Genomic DNA, 19,647 nt, shown 5'->3' on the forward strand with positions numbered 1-19,647 from the left:
AAAAGTAAATTCAATAAAAACAGCTTATTTATGTAGGTAGTTTACGATTATTTGAAAAAAAAGTAATTACGAGAGGAAACTTATATGACTCGCGACGAGCTACATTCGGAACCGTGCCTGTTGCGAATTGACGACCGTGACCAAACATCGCGACACAGTTCACTACAGTACGTGAACAATGCGATCGCGCTGCCTGGCGCTAAAACGGTTAAGAAAAATGAAAAAATATAAGCAATGTTTTCTTTTAAGATAAAAAATATTAAATTCAATGAAAAGAATTACCTGTTTATAAGATATTAAATTTCCTATATATGTATAAGGACTTTCTTTTTTCTGTATAACATAGAAGCTCTTGAAAAAATTTTTGATGGGTTAACAAAAAAGAAGAAATACGAAATGAAAGATTAAGATCTCAGGAAAGTTTCATTTCTTAATTATTACTTTAATAAATAAAGAATTAAAAATAATTAAGCGAGTAATACTTTTAAGTTAATTCTTATTATTGCTAAAGAATTAAATGGTTAATACTTTAAGTTAATTATCCTTACCTCTTCTTAAGAATAAAAAACGTATTCTTAAGGAAACTGTCCTTCTCAAGTAAGGAGTCTAGAATTTTGAAGGAAACTATTCCTAAAGATCGGGATTTTAATATGACAAAAATCAAAGAAAGCGAATACAATATTTATGAGTGCACAGACTATGGAAAAAAGGAAAAGTGAATAAAAAAAGAGAACTGGTGCCTAAAAAATTGTTCTCATTGTAGGAGCAATAATAATTAAGATCATTCAAAAATGCTTAGGAACAAACCAAAGAGTAAAGAACATAGTCTACACAAAAAAAAAGAAAATAAGAACTGCATGTAAGCAAACACAAAAAGGAGGCGAGGAAAAAGTAAGTGGACGTCGGTGGACGTGTACTCAAGGAAATCAGTCGTTATACTCTTCTTCGAAGAAGATAATCGCTACGAAGCACGAAAAATCAAGAACTTTTTATCAGCATATATCTCTCTGTTTTCCCTGTTTTAAGAGGTGGCATTAGAAACACTTTCGTCAGCTCCATGCTTTTCTCGGCACTTCTCGAGATATTTCTCCTTAGCAGTGAGTCTCAGCAGTTCTTTGCGACGCTGCAGGATTTGTTCTCGTTCGGACGATGATTTGGAAAACCGTCCTCCTAGGCTGGAAGGTTCTTCACCGCTGTAATTATTCATTAAGAATATTTTCAGATTAATCAAATTATATTACAATGGATAACTTGAAAATAAAACACATTTAACAAATTTAAAAATATTATTTGGAACATAAAATTATCTGTTTTGAATATATCTTACATTTTCTTTATGGATTTTGTTTTAACCCTTTGCGCTCGAGAGAAGACTCTCAGTCGCCACGGCGTTCTATTGTGCAACTCCAGTGGCGAGTGAGAGGCGACAGTCCCTGTTTATGCTAGATTTTTACATCTCCAATTAATGAGAGTGCAATATTGGTTCGTACATAGGTCCCTTAGATCTTTATGTTGTTTGTTAGGAAATGTAAAGTGTTGAACTTTAAAAAGGAGATAAAATATTTAATCTCAAATCCTTACGAAACTATGATTCTGACAACGTCTCCGATGTTAGTTCGGATTCGACGATCATGGCAAAAGTATTATAGCTTAGAAACCCTAAAAAAACGGTTTTCGGAAGTGAAATTAGCTCAAATGAAGATGAACTTAATTTTGAACTGTTGAAAAATGAGACCAATTATATTCAAGGATGCATCTTAGTAAATGCTTTATAAATTATCATACAAAAAAATAGAAAAATTAATATTATAAAATCATATTTTCAAAGATGTAAATATAGATAAATTATTAGAATATAATGTTTTTGTGAGTTAATTTGTATATAAAATCATTTTATGCTATTTGTAAGACACGCGTCATATATACGCTAAATCATCTGGATTTGCTGCTACGCCTGACGAAAAAAATCCTCGAACGCAAAAGGTTAAAATATATGTCTGAAATAAATGATGAAAATGAAGAAAGTACCTATCAGCAAGAGGAATATCAAATCTTGGATCTGAAGGTAGCGGCATCGAAGGGGTATTCAAAGAAACACTAGTTTCTGTGGTACTGGTATGGATTTGAAGGACGGATTCCAATTGCGGTTCTTCGATTATATGATGAGGAGACATCAAGACTCCATCCAGAATATTTGCAACGGTCCATTCGATTGATCTCGTCCCTCTGAGGTCTTCTACGATTAGATTGCGGGGGAATTGTGGAAACAGTTGCTGCACCTGTTTTAATAAATAATACAAAATTAATATTAGAATGAATGACACAGAAATCAAGTAAACATCTCTTTTTCCATTTGATTAATAAAAATGTGTGAATAAAATGAAAGTAAACTATATTTAAAATTATAATGTGATGTTAAATAAGTTCAATATGTAGCAGTCCTTGTATGTAAATGAACACAGAATGAACCCAGTTTGAACCAGTTAACAGTAATAGAGTACCATTCAGAGTTCAGTGAGTGAAATTCCAGTATTTTTTCTACTATGTATTTGTCATTAGGTTCTAATAAAATAATTACTACTGAACCATTGAAGTTCTCCCAAAATTATAATGTATTAGTTTTCAATAATTAAAAATGTACGATTAATTACGCACCTGTCTAATCATAGTATCCATTTGCGAGTTGTTATGTGTAATAGTAGAAATATTTCCACGTAGTCTATTGTGGGAAACTTCAACGGAGAAGCTTGGTAACCAGGACACATATCTTGAGCCATCGAAATGAAAGAAATGATTCTCATTTCGTCTAGCTGGCGTTTGTAGTTCAGTTGATAATTCTTGTGTGTTTACAAGGTGGCTAGGTTGCATGTTTAAGGCAAGCCTACAAGTTGGGCAGGAAGTATCCTGTTCCAACCAAGACTGTAAACAGGAATTGTGGAAAAGATGAGCACAAGGTAGCTTTCTAGCTGTTTCCATTTTCTCCCAGCAAATGGCGCAGTTGTCTGAGTTCTCTGCTAACTCTTCCTGACTTGCCATTGGATAGCTAGAAATAAAAATATATAAATTTGTATAAAATTTTGTATAAAAATCCATAGTCTACTGATTACAACTATAAAAAGTATGTACTTACTTTTGTTCCATATGATTTAATACAGCAAGATAGTTCCTGTGCTTTGTGATCTTGCGTTGTATCTCATAGAAAAGATACCTAAGTTGCATACAGATTACAAGGGATGCCATGCTTAGGAATATGTTACTCCAAAGTAGCATGTGGACATGGTGAAGAAAATCTACAGCTAGCACTATTAATTCTGCTGTTAGATCTGTGTAGTAAGTTAGAGGACCTCTTTTGTCCCAAGAACGTTGCGAAGAGGTTCCAGCCCCTCGAGTATCATACAGATGAATTATGTATCGCACCATTACATGAATTGTTCTGACACCTAGTAAGATGCACTGTTAACAAGCAAATACATTATTAGAATTACATGGCTATAATAACTTCTGTTAGTGGAAAAGAATGAAAGTTACTAAAAAAAATTGAAGTATTCGAAGTTGTCACGAGTACTGTGATAAATGAAAATTTGTTTACTTTCACACAAGGGTTTACATTACCTCAGCTGCAGTGAAGACAAAGGTATTGAATGAAACGAAGAAGAACGCTGCAGCTGTGCATAGGAGTAACATGAAGGAGGATAATGCAAGAATAGTCGCGAGAAGTCCAAGAAGTTTCGCATGACTCCAACCTGGTGTTGTAGGCGAAAACGATAACTAGAAAATAATAATTAAAAGTTCTGTAATGTTTTTCATTATCTATGTATGTAAAATAATAAATTTTTTAATAATAATTAACATTAAATTTATAACTTATATTAAAATAGATTATTACTAATATTAATTCTTATTTTTATAATGCTTATCAATTAAATTAGGTCATGGACAGTAATTTGTAAAAATGGTTTGTTTAAAAAAAGCAAATATTTTTTTTATTATTCATTAGAATGATTCTTATTTTTATGTAAATATTTGACTAATATGAAATTTTACCGTTTATATAATGACAATATTTACGCGGAATATTATGTAACTTAACTAGAGAATTTGATTAAAGCAGTACTATTCTATAGTTAAAGATTATATAGATTCAAATAGAACAATCCATGTAATCCATATACTGGAATACGTCTAACTCTACTGTATCTAACTTCAGACGTATATTATTTAAATTAAGAGATTTGTGGAAATTAACGTGTACATTGAAAAAATGTTGTGGAACATGTACTTTTTGCTCAATTATGTGATTAAATGCAAACAGAAATATTATACATTACAATCTAATGATAATTATAACAAAATTATTATAAAAAATATCTAATATCTTCAGTCGAATACTAATTTATTGACTTAACTTTAACTTACTGAATTATACTTATTTTTAACTATAATTATTAATTAGTTAAATATATCATTAATAAATCTGAGAAATAGCTTTATTTACGTATCAAAGTTTAACTAAGAAAATATTGGAGTAATATGCTTTAAAGAATTAAAAAATGGCACGCATGAGACAGATCAAGGAAAATTGAATGTCGTCTAGCTGTGGAGAGGTATAACCTGGTTACCTCTATTCGATTATACTAACGGGATTCACGCGAATTCATTGCATAACGGAGCCAAGATTCTTTGTCTTTATACTAAAGATTCAGACCACTCTGCACGCCAAGATATCTGTTTTTTTTAAATCTTTCAGTACAATTACCGAACAAATTTTCAGAATTTTGGCAAAAATACGAAGAATGATTTTTAAATACCGATAACATACATTATATTCATTTACTGTAGTTTTTTAACATTTACAACCTTGTCATTTTCCTGAAGTAAACAAACTGTAAAATATAAATGGCCGACCATATATACAGTGTGGACCAGTTAAATGGGGTCATTTAAATATCTGCGTTATTTGTTGTTGCATGAAAAACTTTTCAGGAAAAAGTTGCACCGTTTCAAGGAGCACGTATAATATTGAAAATAGCTTTTCCTAATGATCCTTTTTTTTTATGAGGTCTCAAGATCACTAGTATTTATTTGTTGATAATCCTATATTTATTTTTAGATGTTCTTGTAGAACGTGAAAAAATAAATTCAACCAGCAATAGAACCATACCATTTCTATCGTTTAGTTTTAAAATATTTCCGTCTAAATGTATACAAATTTCATGTGGTATCTCGGGTTACGCGATACCGTGATTTTTCACGTTCATATGTAGGCATAAATATTAGTTTGGCTTGATGTTTCTTTGGTAAAGCCTTTTCTTGTAAAGATTGATGCCTTTCACCATATATCAGTACAATATCTACTTCTTCCTATAGTATGTAACGCATTCCGTTAAATTCAACAGTCCCAATAGAACTAAAGCGATCATCTACTGCCTTATCGCTCGTCATTGGAGATGATATTTATGTTTACATACGAACGTGAAGAATCGTTATACTGCGTAATTTGAGATACCGTGTGCATCGAGATATCACGCAAGATTTCAACATACAGACGCTAATATCTCAAAACTAAACGATCGAAATGCCATAGTTCTATAGGTCAGCGAATTTGATTTTTCACGCTCTACGAAAATATCCAAAAATAAATGAAGGATTTTCAATAACAAAAAAAAAAAAAAATACTAATAACCTTGAGATTTCGCAAAAAAAAAAAGAAGATCACTGAAACAAAATTATTTCCAATATTCCACGTGCTCGTTCGAACAGTGCAACTTTCTTCTGGGTAGATTTTTTTACACGACAATAAATAATGCAGTATTCATGCATAATGCGATCTGTGCTCTAAAAAAAAGTATGGGAATTGGTGAGAGTTGGAAATACGTAAGCCAAGTCCTTCCAGGACTGTAAAGTCGAAAAATAAACAGAATATATATATATATATATATACACACATATGCTTATATAGGGTGTCTGGTAAATGGCAGTACAATCGGTCACTGAAATTCACCATGAATTGAGACTTGATCGAGTATATGTGTACCGAAAAGATTTTTGTACTTGATGTGCTCAGAAACTGAGTCTTAAACGAAAAAATCTTATCCTTTCTTTTCAACTTACTTTTTAATGTAGAATCATTCCCTGGCCGGTTGTACTAATATATACCCTGTATAAAAGGACGCCTCAGGGTACCCAGGAAATGGAACGAAATAAAAGACTGGAAAGTTCGTTGGGTAATATAAGGGCCAATGACCTCTGAAGCGACTTCTTGAAGGGATACTGCGTGTGATGCCAAGGGCACATAGCAACCCATCCTCAGCAGAAAATAGAATACATACATACATACATATATACGTATGTATATAAACGTATAGAGTATCTTTATTACATGTGCGTTCAACGTGGAAGAAAGATACTGAGGATTTTTGTAGAAGTACATATATATACAGGGTGGTTGGTAATTGGTGATACAAGCGAAAAGGGGGAGATTCTACGCGAAAAAAGAGGTCGAAAATATAGAATAAAAATTTTTCTTTTTAATTTTTCTATCGAGACAACGATCTACAGTGAGATCCGTTATAACGAGACGCGATAAAGTGCACGCGTACCGAGCGAAAACTCAAAGTCGATTTTCTCGAAAACAAAGCCTCGAACGAAAAATTGTTATTCTATATTTCCGACTTCTTTTTCCGCGTAGAATCATCCCCTTTCCACTTGTACCACCAGTTACCAACCACTCTGTATATATATACACCTATTCCTTTATATTCCTTTCGATAGCTGGCCAGATAAGCGCCACTGTAATTTCAAGATCATTGCTGGCCATTTGTTTGACTCGTCGAACGTGTAACTTCTCACGTCACTAGTTAAACCAAATAAACAAGTGAGATTGATTCATCGCGGAAATACACGCGAAAGATATAGACAGAAAGATACGACGTAGCATATGCGCCTACCAGAGAGACAACACAATACAGATCTGTCGAGAAATCTCGCAAGATGTCGTTTTGGGGCACGTGCCAACTTTAACGACGCGTGCGTTCCGAATTCACGTTGCTGTTTAAAATGTACTAAGATATTCAGCAATTTCTTCGAGTTTACTACGATATGTACTGTACGATATAGCTTTATCGAAGTCTTTCGAACGAACAAAATTTAAGAAGTTGAAATTCGATGGTAATGCCAAGTCTCAGAATTATCTATTTCATGACATTGCGATCTTTTTTCCTATGTTATAAGTTGTTTTCGAAAGTTTGGAGTACTTTTTAGACGAAGTAAATTTTCTTGTATATTTTCCTGCGAAATAAGAATATCATAAGCGTCATATCTTAACGTAATTGATTACAGTTTCAATGCTAATGATATAAGTAATGGTAATATCATAAATGAAATATTTATATATTTTAATTTCTTTTAAAATTCTAATATGCTCTAAGCTTTAGCTTCGAACTTTAAATAGAAGTATACTGAAAACAAGTATTCTATCAATATCTTTTCCCAATAACAATATACCTAAGGATTGATTTAGAGGAATTAAAAATACTTGCTGCCTTAAGAAAAATTTAGAGCATCCTGGGAAGTGTTTAATGAAATTTGGATCACGGACAGGGTCAGCTCAGCAGTTGTCAGCAGACAGTATGTCACTTACGTATTCGAATCGATCCTTGCATAGTTGACTGAGGAGACTTAGGAAGCCAAGCGCGGTGAACCAAGCCCACCACAGTAGCACCTCGTCCATGTACTGCACATTCAGCACGCCGAATACGAAGATAAATTTGTAGAACACGAAGTTCCAAAACTTGTCCTTTAGGTGTTGCCTTTCGGAGACTCGCAGCTCGGCGAATACGAGCTTTTGAATTGTTTTACCCAGCAGAATTAGCACGCAGTACGCCATGTTGATTAAGGTCTATAGAAAATAACAACAAAGAATATTTTAAGCCTAAAGATTACCACGATAGAAACAGGTATATCATCGATATTAAAATTATCAATTAAATTATATTATATATATATATAAATAATTATATAAAATAAATATTATATACAGGGTGGTTGGTAACTGGTGGTACAAACGGAAAGGGGGGTGATTCTACGCGAAAAAAGAAGTCGAAAACATAGAATACAAATTTTTCCTTCGAGGCTTTGTTTTCGAGAAAATCGACTTTGAATTTTCGTTCGGTACGCGCGCACTTTATCGCGTCTCGTTATAACGGATCTCACTGTAGATCGTTGTCTCGATGGAAAAATTAAAAAAAATGTTTATTCTATATTTTCGACCTCTTTTTTCGCGTAGAATCAACCCCTTTCCGCTTGCACCGTCAATTACCAACCACCCTGTATATAAATGAAAATATTAGAATATCGTAATTAGCAAACTGCGGACTGTTATTAATTCAATTAAATTATACAAAACGCGTATCGTTGCAGTGCGAACATTTTGTCGAGATTATCTGATAGAGGGACGCGTGGATGAATGTGTAATAAAAATATATTTAAGTAAGTATAAATAGAAGAATAGGTACAAGTGTAAGTACAGTGTAAATTAAATCCAGAGAAGCCATCGGGCTATGGGTATTTTTATAATTACGAAAATTCACCTGTCCATATCCCGCTGCATCGTTTGTGCAAAGCATATTGCTAAAAAGGCTACGAGGCTGAGGAACCCTTCAAATTGATTTACTATTAGACAATACTTAATTGGTAAAGCTAAACGATAAAGGAGATGTAGAGTTTTCCTAGAAGTGAGAATTAGTTCAACGCTTTTACTACTGTCTCAGAGTGCGATATAATGCGACAGACAGTTGGGAAAGAGAAACAAGATACCACAGGGGCGTAGATTTGTAGAGAAATGCGTATTTACTCGAGGAAGTCCTCTACTGCGGATTGATATTATTAGAAACGATGTTTTCAGTTAGGAAAGTCACTAAGTGTGGACACTGGAATTCCCTGATTTAGCATTTATTCGAGGTGGAGAAAGTAATTGGCGAGTTACACGTTACAAAGAAGGAGAAACTCCAACTTCTACGTATCGGTCACATCAAGGTAGCCGACAGTCCTTGAGGTGGCCACGTGAGACGCTCGAGTGTCCGATTAACAGTTTGTGAATGTAATGATAAATGTGTGATAAAAGTGATTAGCTTTAAGAAAAGGAAAAAAATACGCTAATTAAAAAAATGTCCATATCGTTTGAACTATTTCCAAAGACTTGATGACTTTAGAATCTTATTGTTGCGCTGTAACAAGCATAGTATAAAAGAAATATATCAATATCCAGATTATAGTACTTTCTGTAAAACATGATAGATAAAGCAATGTTGGAGGAAGCAGCTTTTCAATTATAGTTTCAAAAATAGGAATCTGAATAAAGATCCGCGGTCTAATAATTAGTAATGGGATTAAGTTCAACGTGTAAGTACTTATAAATTTGACTGGAATCGTGCAAATACTCTTTATAGTCACTGTGTATAGAAAATACTAAAAAGAAAACGCCCCTCTGACTTCGCTAAAGAAATAAAATAGACAAACTCGAAGATAGTATTCCGGTGAGGGTAGCTATCCACATGTTATTTAACAATAAAGTTAGACAAAATTTACCGAACGCCCAGCTGGACAAATTGCAAAGTACAAATTAAATAAATAACTAAAAAAAAAAAAAAACTGTGTATATGACAGGAAAATAATCAAGAAGAGTGGATAATTTTTAATGCTATGAAACATTTCTGTGTCTTTACCAGGCAAGGCAAATTAGAAAGAGATTCATTTGCAGTTGGGTCACATGTGACTGTCACATGTGTAATTCCCAAGGTTACAAAAAAGCACAGGGAAAGATTCTTAAAACTGAAGAAAAAGAACAAAAATTGAGAACGTTAGAGAAAGCCGTATAATGAAACTTGAAGCAAATACGGAATAAATATCTTTGGAAAAATTACTGAGTTCTTTGGCTTTTCTACTGCTTAAAAAATCTCTTTCTCCGGCTCTAGGAGGTACCTTAACAAAATCTAATGTATCTCGATCTGACCTAGATCTTAAAAATGTACAATGAAGGTAACATTAAATATACTCTCACGTAGATCTTTGAAACCAAAGCTGAACGTCACTTGTATACATACATATGTACATGAAATCGTGCGGGACATTGACCTTGACATCTTTTCAGATCCTACTAATCAATGATGTCGACTCTAGCGTAAATATTTACTGAAATTTTTTACACTCGCAAATTTAAACACTCTTTTTTTTCCACTTTGTTTATTTATCGATGGTCTTGATGGTATCAGGAGAATTCTTTCCCTTTGGCAAAGAAGATAGGAACTAAGAAGCAACGTCTGGTACAAGTGGTATAACAACAACGTTGCTGTCTGCCAAACAGACTCGAAAGGACAGATAATTTTAGTTTCAACCGAAACATCGGTTATTTCAATCTTTAAATTTGATTCGAGAACGTGGAACAATTTATTAGCCTGAAACGATTACTTTATAGAGAATTAAGATCGTAGAATGATTTCACATAGATTTGACATTGTAGGGAAGTCTATTATACTTTTAATATCGAGAATTAGTTGTATTATTAGTTGTACATTGTTTTGAAACATTAAAAATCGTTTTTGGTCTCTATAGTGGAAACAACATTGAAGTATAACCGTAACAGGGTTAGCAGTTTAGTGATTGGTAATGAATGGCCTGGCAGATTCAAACTTTAAAGAAACAACATTTCATATGTACCGATCTAATAATAGAAATATATCCGATTCGCTATAAAATTTCAACGCTTCGTATTCTTCATTCGTTTTTAACTTATCACAATTATATTTGGTAAGCATCCGTCCGAGTTAGATTTACATACTAATTTATAAGCCGAAATTGATTATTCTATACATGTAAAGGCCACGCGTATGCCATATGTACTGTACGTTAATATTATTTATTTATTTATCATTGCTTAGTCCGTGTCTTTCGGCTTTGGACGAACTTTCGGTTTTACACCTCTTATGGTATACCTATTTCGCTACTTATATATCTACTCCACTCTATTATATCGCACTTTACTGTACGGTAATATTGATTGCGTCCAGTTTTGTCCGTGTTGCATAAACTACAATTATTATGCTGACATTTTTCTATCTGCGGGTGCATTTTCTTTCGCGTTTCTCATATATCAACGTCAAAGAAAAAATAATAGAAGAACGAAAAAAAAAAAGAGTGAACAATAATTTCTTAATCCTGACATTGATTATCCTTGTAGATCTCAATATCATTTATGACCAGTCATCGTGTGGACGCGCTTTTTTCCTAATTATTGGCTTCCTTAAGTCTTTAGGAACTAACATTAACTGTACATTTTGCATTGATTTACAATATTTCCGGGGGAAAAAACTATTGGAATATACATAAGATGATTTATAAACGTGAGGTAAATTGCGATTTACTGCTCTTAAGACACGACGAATATTTGAAATCGTTAAGTACATCTATCATAATTTTACATTCGTTCAAAAATTTGTAAAAGAACAGCTATTCGTACGTATTACAAAAAGAATTATTTTGTTTTTGGAAGCTTGAAACAGTTAAAAAATTATATACAGATGCAAACGGTTCCAGCTTACTCACTTACAGAGTTGATGTAAGCCATATTTAAAAAATAAAACGTGTTTTTCTCAAAGCACACGGTTTCTAGTATAATAACATAAAAACAGATGGAATTACACGGAATTATTTTTCGCATTTGCTACTACGCGCTTAAAACGATGGCGGCGACTTCATTTGCGAAAATATCTAAGCATAGTTATATATCTATATATGTTAAATACATGAAGTCATAGATGACAGAATGATTGCGTACGCTTGTAACTTTTACCCACGTCGCAGAACGAGAAACGCGTGTTTAATAAAGTATTTGAAAGGTTAAGGACACCTAAAAAATTTCACGTTCCTTTGTAGGTCGGAACCCTACATCAGAAACATTAAATTTCTTGACGTTACACAGTAGACGTGATCGTACTTTCTATTTTTCTTTTACAAATTTTTTTCTAATTTTGGAAGAAAATAATATTACAGTATCGGTTATCAGAATTATTGGAAACACTTTAGTCGAACTTTTTATCGGAAACATTAATTATCTGTCTCGTTAAAAAATAAACGAAAAATTTGTCAAAAGAATATGGTTATACAGAGCACGATAAAGAATTTAGAACTCTTTAAACTTCTTTTATTGTTACTTTTTAGAATTTGAAGTGCATCTCCGAACTTTTCTCCGTGCCTTAAGTATCATTAAAAAAACTGTGTCAAGATATATTATTAGAAGTCGATATTGCTTGTTGAGTGTTCAAGGGTTATTGGTTCTCCTTGCATCTTCAGATTGACAAACTCAATTTATGTCGTGTTAGGCGAATTTTTCCGGAGGTATACATTTTATCACTGAAATAAGTAAATCAATCAAGTTATAATCTGTATGTTAATTATAAATTTATTATAAATCTATATAATAATTCCACGATTATCGTCTGTTTTACTTTATTTTTCGCTAGAAAACTTATATAGTGGCGTATACGTGCTATAGAGTGCTTTCGTAACCTGACACTGTGTGATAGAGAGCGAGAAAGGATACGTTTCGAGAAACTGAAAACGGGACTAGTTGTATGTCTGTGGTGAGACAGATCGTTTACTTACTCAGAAACGGCGCATTTATCATGGCAGTAACACCAGGAGAAAGGAGAAAGTTCGCTAGTTATGGAATAGTCGATATAAATTGTCCCTGAGGGGACACGTACTCATTGGCCACGTGTTCTGCTACATTTCGTTCAATGCGCGCGATACATATTCACCGGATGTTATTGGCTTCTAAAATGGACGCACTGCTTCATTACTTTCGTAGAAATAAAATGATTAAAAATGGCTATATAAAGTAAAAAAACATCTCTCTTTCGTTTCTTCTTCTTTAAGTGTATTGGACTGTCGGAAAGGTTTTTCTCGTTTTACAAGTAAATAATTGACGCACATTTTTCCTTTTGTATTATTTTACTGAGTTATGTATGACTCATTTTGTAGTAATAGAAGAAAATATAAAACGAAAAATGTCTATTATTTCCTCATAAAAACGAAAGAATTTTTTGGGATAACTTAATGTTTTTAACATACTACAGCTTTATAACCTTAATATTCTATGTATTAAGTCAGTGATTCGAATGATATTAATTGAAGTAGATAAATTCAACGTAATTATGTGTCTATCTAAATAAAAGTGAATATTAATTTTGGAAAAAATTCCGGTATGTTCTCGGTATTTGTAGAAGGAGAACATCTGAAATAAGGGTGGCTCAATTTTTCCCGGCGATATAGTTATCAGTACAGTCTAGAAAGGAACGTAGAATCAATTTTTTTATCCCTTGTTAAACTTCCATCGATAGGAATGGTAAAACGGAATTTAGAAACGGAATTCTACTTAGAATTGTAGAAATAATACCGTGACATCTTTTGATTATTGCCAGAGATAAATATTCCTAACCTATCCATTCTATTTATTTCTTATGGTACCGGTCATTTTGTGTATCTTTTCTTTCTTTGTTACGTATTTAACATATTTTTGTATGTTACACGTATTTATGTATTTAACAACATTTCCAATGACATACATTTATATAACATCTTTTTCTTATCTTGACTTATGAACGTACGTTATAAAATGTACCGACAACGTTTGGCCGGAAGAGGCTGAGTCATTCCGTATATTAAATGAATACAATTAATATATAGGCAAGAAACTATTCTTTTTTGTTCCCTTTTTTTTTAAATACTCTTCATACACTATGCAAAAATTATACAGAAGTGTTTGATGTTATCTTAAATCTGTCGTTAATTTCTTAGAACATGTTTAATGGTAGAATTAAACTTTTTCAGATGTAGTAAAAATAATTTTGTATCGCTTGTTGAATTTTTATGTCAATATTTGTCTTGATTATTTTCTAAGACGCAATTTAAGCTCTTGTACGTAATAAGAACATTGGTAAAGCGTAACCTGAACTCAAGAATACTTCCGGATAAGAGCCTTATCTTTCATTTCTCACGTTCATGTTCTAATTATGATAGCGTGAAAGTTTTGCACGTAAATACGCGAATATTACACCGTCCGAACGTAGAAAATTATTTTACCTCGTCGTGACTTTGCGAGTTCTATGTTACCAAATACAGGCAAATAAATACATAGATGAACACGACTGGATGTTATTTTATAGTAAATAGTTATTTTTTTAACACGTTGAAACGCAAATATCTAAATACATACCAGTTCATAGGTTAAGATCACAGGGGAAATATACATATATGACAAGTACATACATATTTTTTTCATCTTTTGTTACTTAATTTTGGTAAATGTCTTGATAATTACAAAAGGTAGTTCGTATCGGAGTCTGGGAAAATTTTTATTCGGATAACGTGAAAATAAGGGATAAAATCACGGTTTTACTATCTGCAAAAACAGAAAGCCTAAGACCAGCCATTTTGACTGGTAGTTCTAATACTAATACTATGATAATAATGAAGTCCACTTCTCCCAGGAACCCCAACCTAACCCCAACCTAACCCCAAATTCGTGCGAATGAATCGTCGTGTACCACTTACCCAGATGCAGATAGGCTCGTCGAGCATGCACTCGAGCAACTCCTTCAAATACATCGCGGAATCCCTCGGATCGAAGTCGATGTTGTTGGCCGAGTCATTTTCAGAGTCCACGTAAGTGTGAGTGATCTTCCATGCCGGGTCTTTGATGATTTGAACGGCATAGTATATCGAACAGGATAACACGCCGAAGCTTATTGCCGTATACAGCCGGAGATTTGGCATTGGAAGCCGGTCCAAGAATTCTATCGGCATCTTAGCAGTTCTTGCGATTTACTGCTTCCTGCGAACACATTTACGATCTATATTGATATATTTGATTTTGTCGTAATTAATGGATCTGAAGTTATATCGAAAAAGATTGTTATTACTAAATATTATTATATGTATGTATATTGTTAATGGAGATTTCGTACACGCAGTGCATTAATTAGGTAAAAGGCTAGATGGAAAAAACTCACTAAAATAAAATTACAATATGGTGTCAATATGTTAACTAGTTAATTGTCTTTTACGAGTATACTCGTTATCGCTTACTTTTTGCGACACATTTTAGGTACACACATTTCCAAGAGTTCGAAAAATTTATCAAATGTACAGCTGGACAAACTGTAAAGTATAAATTAAATAAAAAAAGAGAACTATTTCCAACACATCGGCAACAGCTAATTGGTTAAATGATTATCTTGTGAACTATATGCAAAAAAAAAAAAAATGCGATCAGATCCGAGAGTGTTAACTGCAATTTAAGGTAATATATACAAACTCGTAATTTACTCTTGCAGATACCGTATATTAATATGTACATTACGTGTATTACACCAATTTAATATTTTAATGCGGAGCTGTTGCAAAATCGTAAAGACATAAAAACTCGTTTGCTTTAATACTAACCTTATCTGGTCAAATGACCGATTTCAAAATTTCGCTTAAAGTTGTATATTCGTTGTTAGTTCCTTTGTTCATTTAACTTCATGTAAATTCTTGTATTATATGACTGATTAATTTCTCAATTTTTGTTAATATAAGAATTTACATATAGTTAGACGAATAAAAGAAATAACAATGAATGTACAATTTTAAATTAAATTTTGATATCGCTTATTTGACCGGATTTGCTAAGTGTTAAAATCGTTATATTTATATTGTAGCAGCGAATGGTTACTTTAATTTAATACGAAAGCTATTGATGCGAGGTTATTTAATTCGAACAATTACATATTCTTCTTTCTGGTTTCATTTCTGAGTAACGATTGGTGATTCACTCCACTGATTCATTGCGCCGATTATGGAAGTACATACTTATTTCAAGTCTCTGTATGACGTATGTCATTTTCCGAAGTTACATGTTATTCAATGAGGTCACGTAAAAGATAAGAGAAATTGTTCGTTTAAATGATAAATATAAATGTAATAATGTTAGTTTTGTTGGTATTTTTTCTTATTCGATGTTAATATATTTCCACACAAATTTACCTAATACGCGAGCACTAAGTACAGGCGAGAGGATACGTGACGTGTCTGAAAGAGGCAGCGAGTGCCTTTCTAGCCGGGACGCGTAGCAGGAAAAAAGCGCGAAAGCGATCATTGCTCTCTCAATCTGAGGCGGTGCACTGTTTCAACCGAGTTAAGTTTAGCCGAACAAACCTCATATTCTACTTTCATAGGAAAAAAGAAGCATTTAATAATACATTAATATCTAAATTAACGATACTTGGCAACCTTTCAAACTCGATTTTCTCGAAAACGAAGCGCCATATGAATAAATTTTATTCTATATTTTCCAGCTGTTTTTTCACGTAGAATCATTCTGTCGTCGATTATGTCACAGTTACTACTCCGTACAGTTACGTGGTTGTCGCACATGTTGCTATACACTTCTTCATTATATAATCCGTCAGTTGCAGTCGAGGGATGACTCACTTAAAGTGAGGAACAGTTCGTTCCTTTATGATCTTCGAAAGTTGTTATACAAGTGGAAGCTACGTATATTTAAACGGGTTAAGCGATCTCTGTAATGCAGTAATTTTTACCTTTGTTTCCCCTATGAAAATAATACTCTTTTCGCTGTTATTACCGTGCTGTTTCATGTTCAAAATTGCTACGTGCCAGTCGATGGATAGTGGCGATGCGCGAATATTACAATGTGTGCGCGCCTTTATGAATGGTTAACCTCCGAATTTAGATGCAGTAATGTAGTATACTTTGTTATCAACCGAATTTCCAATGATGCAACGCATGAAATACAAATCACATTCACTTAAATACGTATTAAGAAGATTGCATAAAAATTTGAGAAGTTGCATGTGTACCAACTTAATGATGATGATAAATGGAAGGTCGTCCGTGGGGCATCTCGCGGATAGTTTACAGACTCTCGTTAGAAATCACAAATATTTTTATTAATGAATGACTCTCGGCATGTATTATCGTGCTCTCGATGATTAAAAGTTTAACGGGAAGCAAATAAGTGCGGCGCAGCGTTTCGTATATTTTTTAATCGGATAATGAAACTGTGTTTTCAAATATATTCTTGCTTCGCGAATATGGCAATTTATCGTTGATTTCCATATTTTATAGACTATAGAATTCGTTCGTCGTTAGAATTAAATATTTCTATATTAAAATTTGAATTATTTTTTAATCGAAGAGTAAAGCCATGTTTTATGTTTTTGCCATTATTATATATGTATATTTGATATTTACGTTCAATAGTATATTTATTTTTGAATTGTTATTATATATTTACTAATACTATTGAATTATTACAGTTGAATGTTAAAATTTTCATTATTAAAGTAGTTACATATAATTCCTAACAAAAATAATGTTGACTTAAATTTGCTTTTAGAGAGATTATGCTTTAAGTGTTTACTGAACATATTTATTAATCATTAATACTTTTCTTTCTTGTTTATACACTAGAAACACATAAATGTATTAATTATTGTTTGCACGTGATAAGATAAGCAGAAAACCTTCTCATGTTAAGAAGTTATATATGATATGTGTTTAAACTTTGTTCCATAAAAAGTTATTGGATATACTCGTATGTACATATCTTTATATCGCGAACAATATCCTGCTCGATAAATTCGTTGTCTAGAGAACGTTAAATCTAAAAGAGAAATTAAAATATCCTTGAAATTTCACAACCACGTTACCAACAGAAAAATGTTCACCCACATGAATTTTGTTAACTATTTTACAATATGTTAAAAATTTTGTTAATCAGATATTATGATTTTCTAGTTATCCATATATTACCTGATTGATTCAGACGAGAAAACATATATTTATTTACATTGTCGACTCCTTGTTTATAAACTTAACTTGGATCAACTTTGGATTCGCTGTACCAATATTTATTAAGAATTTAATAATATTTTTATTTCCTTGTTCATTCATACTTACTTATTCATTAATTTAACCGAGTATTAAATTGAACAGAAATTTTTAATCACAATTTTTCAATTAATGAAATTTTTTAATTTTATCATTTTTGTTTATTAATTTTTTATTATCTAATTCTTTTAGTTATTTTAATTCTATATAATTCATATTTATCTTCTTTTTATTAATTCTTGTACTTAATACTTTCCAATTTCGTGTATTTTTCCATTCAGCATTTTAATTGATGAGAAACGCTTATTCCCCGCAATTTTAAAGAAACATATATTCAACTACATTTTAATAATTCGTATACTTAAATTTATCGAATATTAAGTACTTCACCATTCAACCTTTTGCTTTGCTTTCTTTTTCTCATAATGGTTAGTTCTCTTACATCAGTTATCCATCCCAATGGTTTTATTTTTCCAATTGTATGTATTATAAACTAAGTAATCGGGATACAATGTTAATAAATGGATATATTATTATATGTAAATTATAAGTTCGAAATTTTGCTCTATTCAAATTATGTGTAAGCATACTGCATTTGCCATATAAACATAAATCATACCTGGGTTAAAGCAACTAATAAGTAAATAAATAATTCATTATAAAATATTAAGTGACAGATTAAATACAATGAACCATACTCGATATCATGTTCCTATAAAAAGACGCTCTATCGATACAGAACAAGTGGACTCACCTGAGATTGATGATTGAACCACGTTGTCCTTAATCCATCACCGAAATGAAAGAGGGTACTTCCGAAAATGAAGACTCGTGTCGACACTTAACGCATATCTGCACTGAATTTATGAGGAAAATAAAGGTAAGAATACCGCGGAGAAAAGAGAAACCGGAAGGCTACTGAAAGTAAGACTTTCTCGGTCGAAATCATCCACCAGTTAACAGCACACGCGGCTCATCATGGTTTTACATGGTATACGTACGAGAGAAGTCCACGAATTAGTTTTGTTCGAACGTATCTCGTGCTGGCGAACCGCTTGTTTCACTCTCGTTTCTTTAGGAGCAGCTTGAAGATATTATTGCGACACAATACGACACAATGTGTCACGACAACTGCAGTGCTCGAGACCGCTGAGGAGACTTACTGACTGCACAGTCGATAAAGAAGTATCGATTGATATAAGTAACAAAAAGTGGGGGTTGACTAGGTTAGGTTCGCCACTTGGCCGACCTTATCAATATTGCGCGCGAAAATGTGAATCCTTTCTTAGAGTTATAACTGATGATTTTTTAGTAAGAACATAGTAAAGTATTTTTATAAATTATCAAGTATAATTGATACCTTCGATTTGTTATTAAAAAATACAGAGTAAAATTTTGAATGTTGAATTAAACATTGCATTTTCTATAGTGTTAAATATGTTTGAATGTGTCTGTTCTAGATCTCCTAATGTGTTTACAGTATCAACATTTAATTTTTCAGTTATTGAAAAAAACAATGTGTGAGTACAATGACTGTGGATGAAATGTATAATCAATATCACATTTTGGTTACATTTTAACTTAATATTATTTTTGTTTACTAATGATCTTTTTTATTCTTGGAACTAACGCTGTAACATACACTGTACTTAGAACAGTAATATTAGAAGTATTGCATAAAATATACGGAGCTTAAGA

General features: G+C 32.5%; 1 protein-coding gene across 2 annotated transcripts; it reads right to left on the reverse strand.

Moving 5' to 3' along the window:
* Positions 1-399: 399 nt before the first annotated feature.
* On the reverse strand, positions 400-19,116 carry LOC100743716 (E3 ubiquitin-protein ligase AMFR). Of its 2 annotated transcripts, XM_012390835.3 has the most exons (9): positions 18,951-19,116; positions 18,704-18,806; positions 14,608-14,887; positions 7,640-7,897; positions 3,613-3,768; positions 3,131-3,453; positions 2,656-3,043; positions 2,029-2,279; positions 400-1,193 (listed from the first exon to the last, which is right to left on the reverse strand). In XM_012390835.3, the coding sequence occupies exons 3-9, from the start codon at positions 14,857-14,859 to the stop codon at positions 1,022-1,024; spliced, it is 1,800 nt and encodes a 599-aa protein (XP_012246258.1). In that variant the 5' UTR covers positions 14,860-14,887; positions 18,704-18,806; positions 18,951-19,116; the 3' UTR covers positions 400-1,021. The 2 variants fall into 2 exon arrangements, with proteins under 2 accessions (XP_012246258.1, XP_012246257.1); XM_012390834.3 differs by having other exon boundaries at positions 18,704-19,115.
* Between the last annotated feature and the right edge of the window lie 531 nt (positions 19,117-19,647).

Source organism: Bombus impatiens, unplaced genomic scaffold (genome assembly GCF_000188095.3).
Source record: "Bombus impatiens unplaced genomic scaffold, BIMP_2.2 scf_0896, whole genome shotgun sequence".
Taxonomy (NCBI): Eukaryota; Metazoa; Arthropoda; class Insecta; order Hymenoptera; family Apidae; genus Bombus; species Bombus impatiens.

Excerpts from the sequence above, each read along its gene's own strand:
- LOC100743716 (XM_012390835.3), bottom strand. The coding sequence starts at position 14,859 with ATGCCGATAGAATTCTTGGACCGGCTTCCAATGCCAAATCTCCGGCTG. Across the intron at positions 3,454-3,612 it reads TTGTCTTCACTGCAGCTGAG|TGCATCTTACTAGGTGTCAG; the intron begins GTAATGTAAACC and ends GCTTGTTAACAG. Across the intron at positions 3,044-3,130 it reads TTAAATCATATGGAACAAAA|CTATCCAATGGCAAGTCAGG; the intron begins GTAAGTACATAC and ends TTTTATTTCTAG.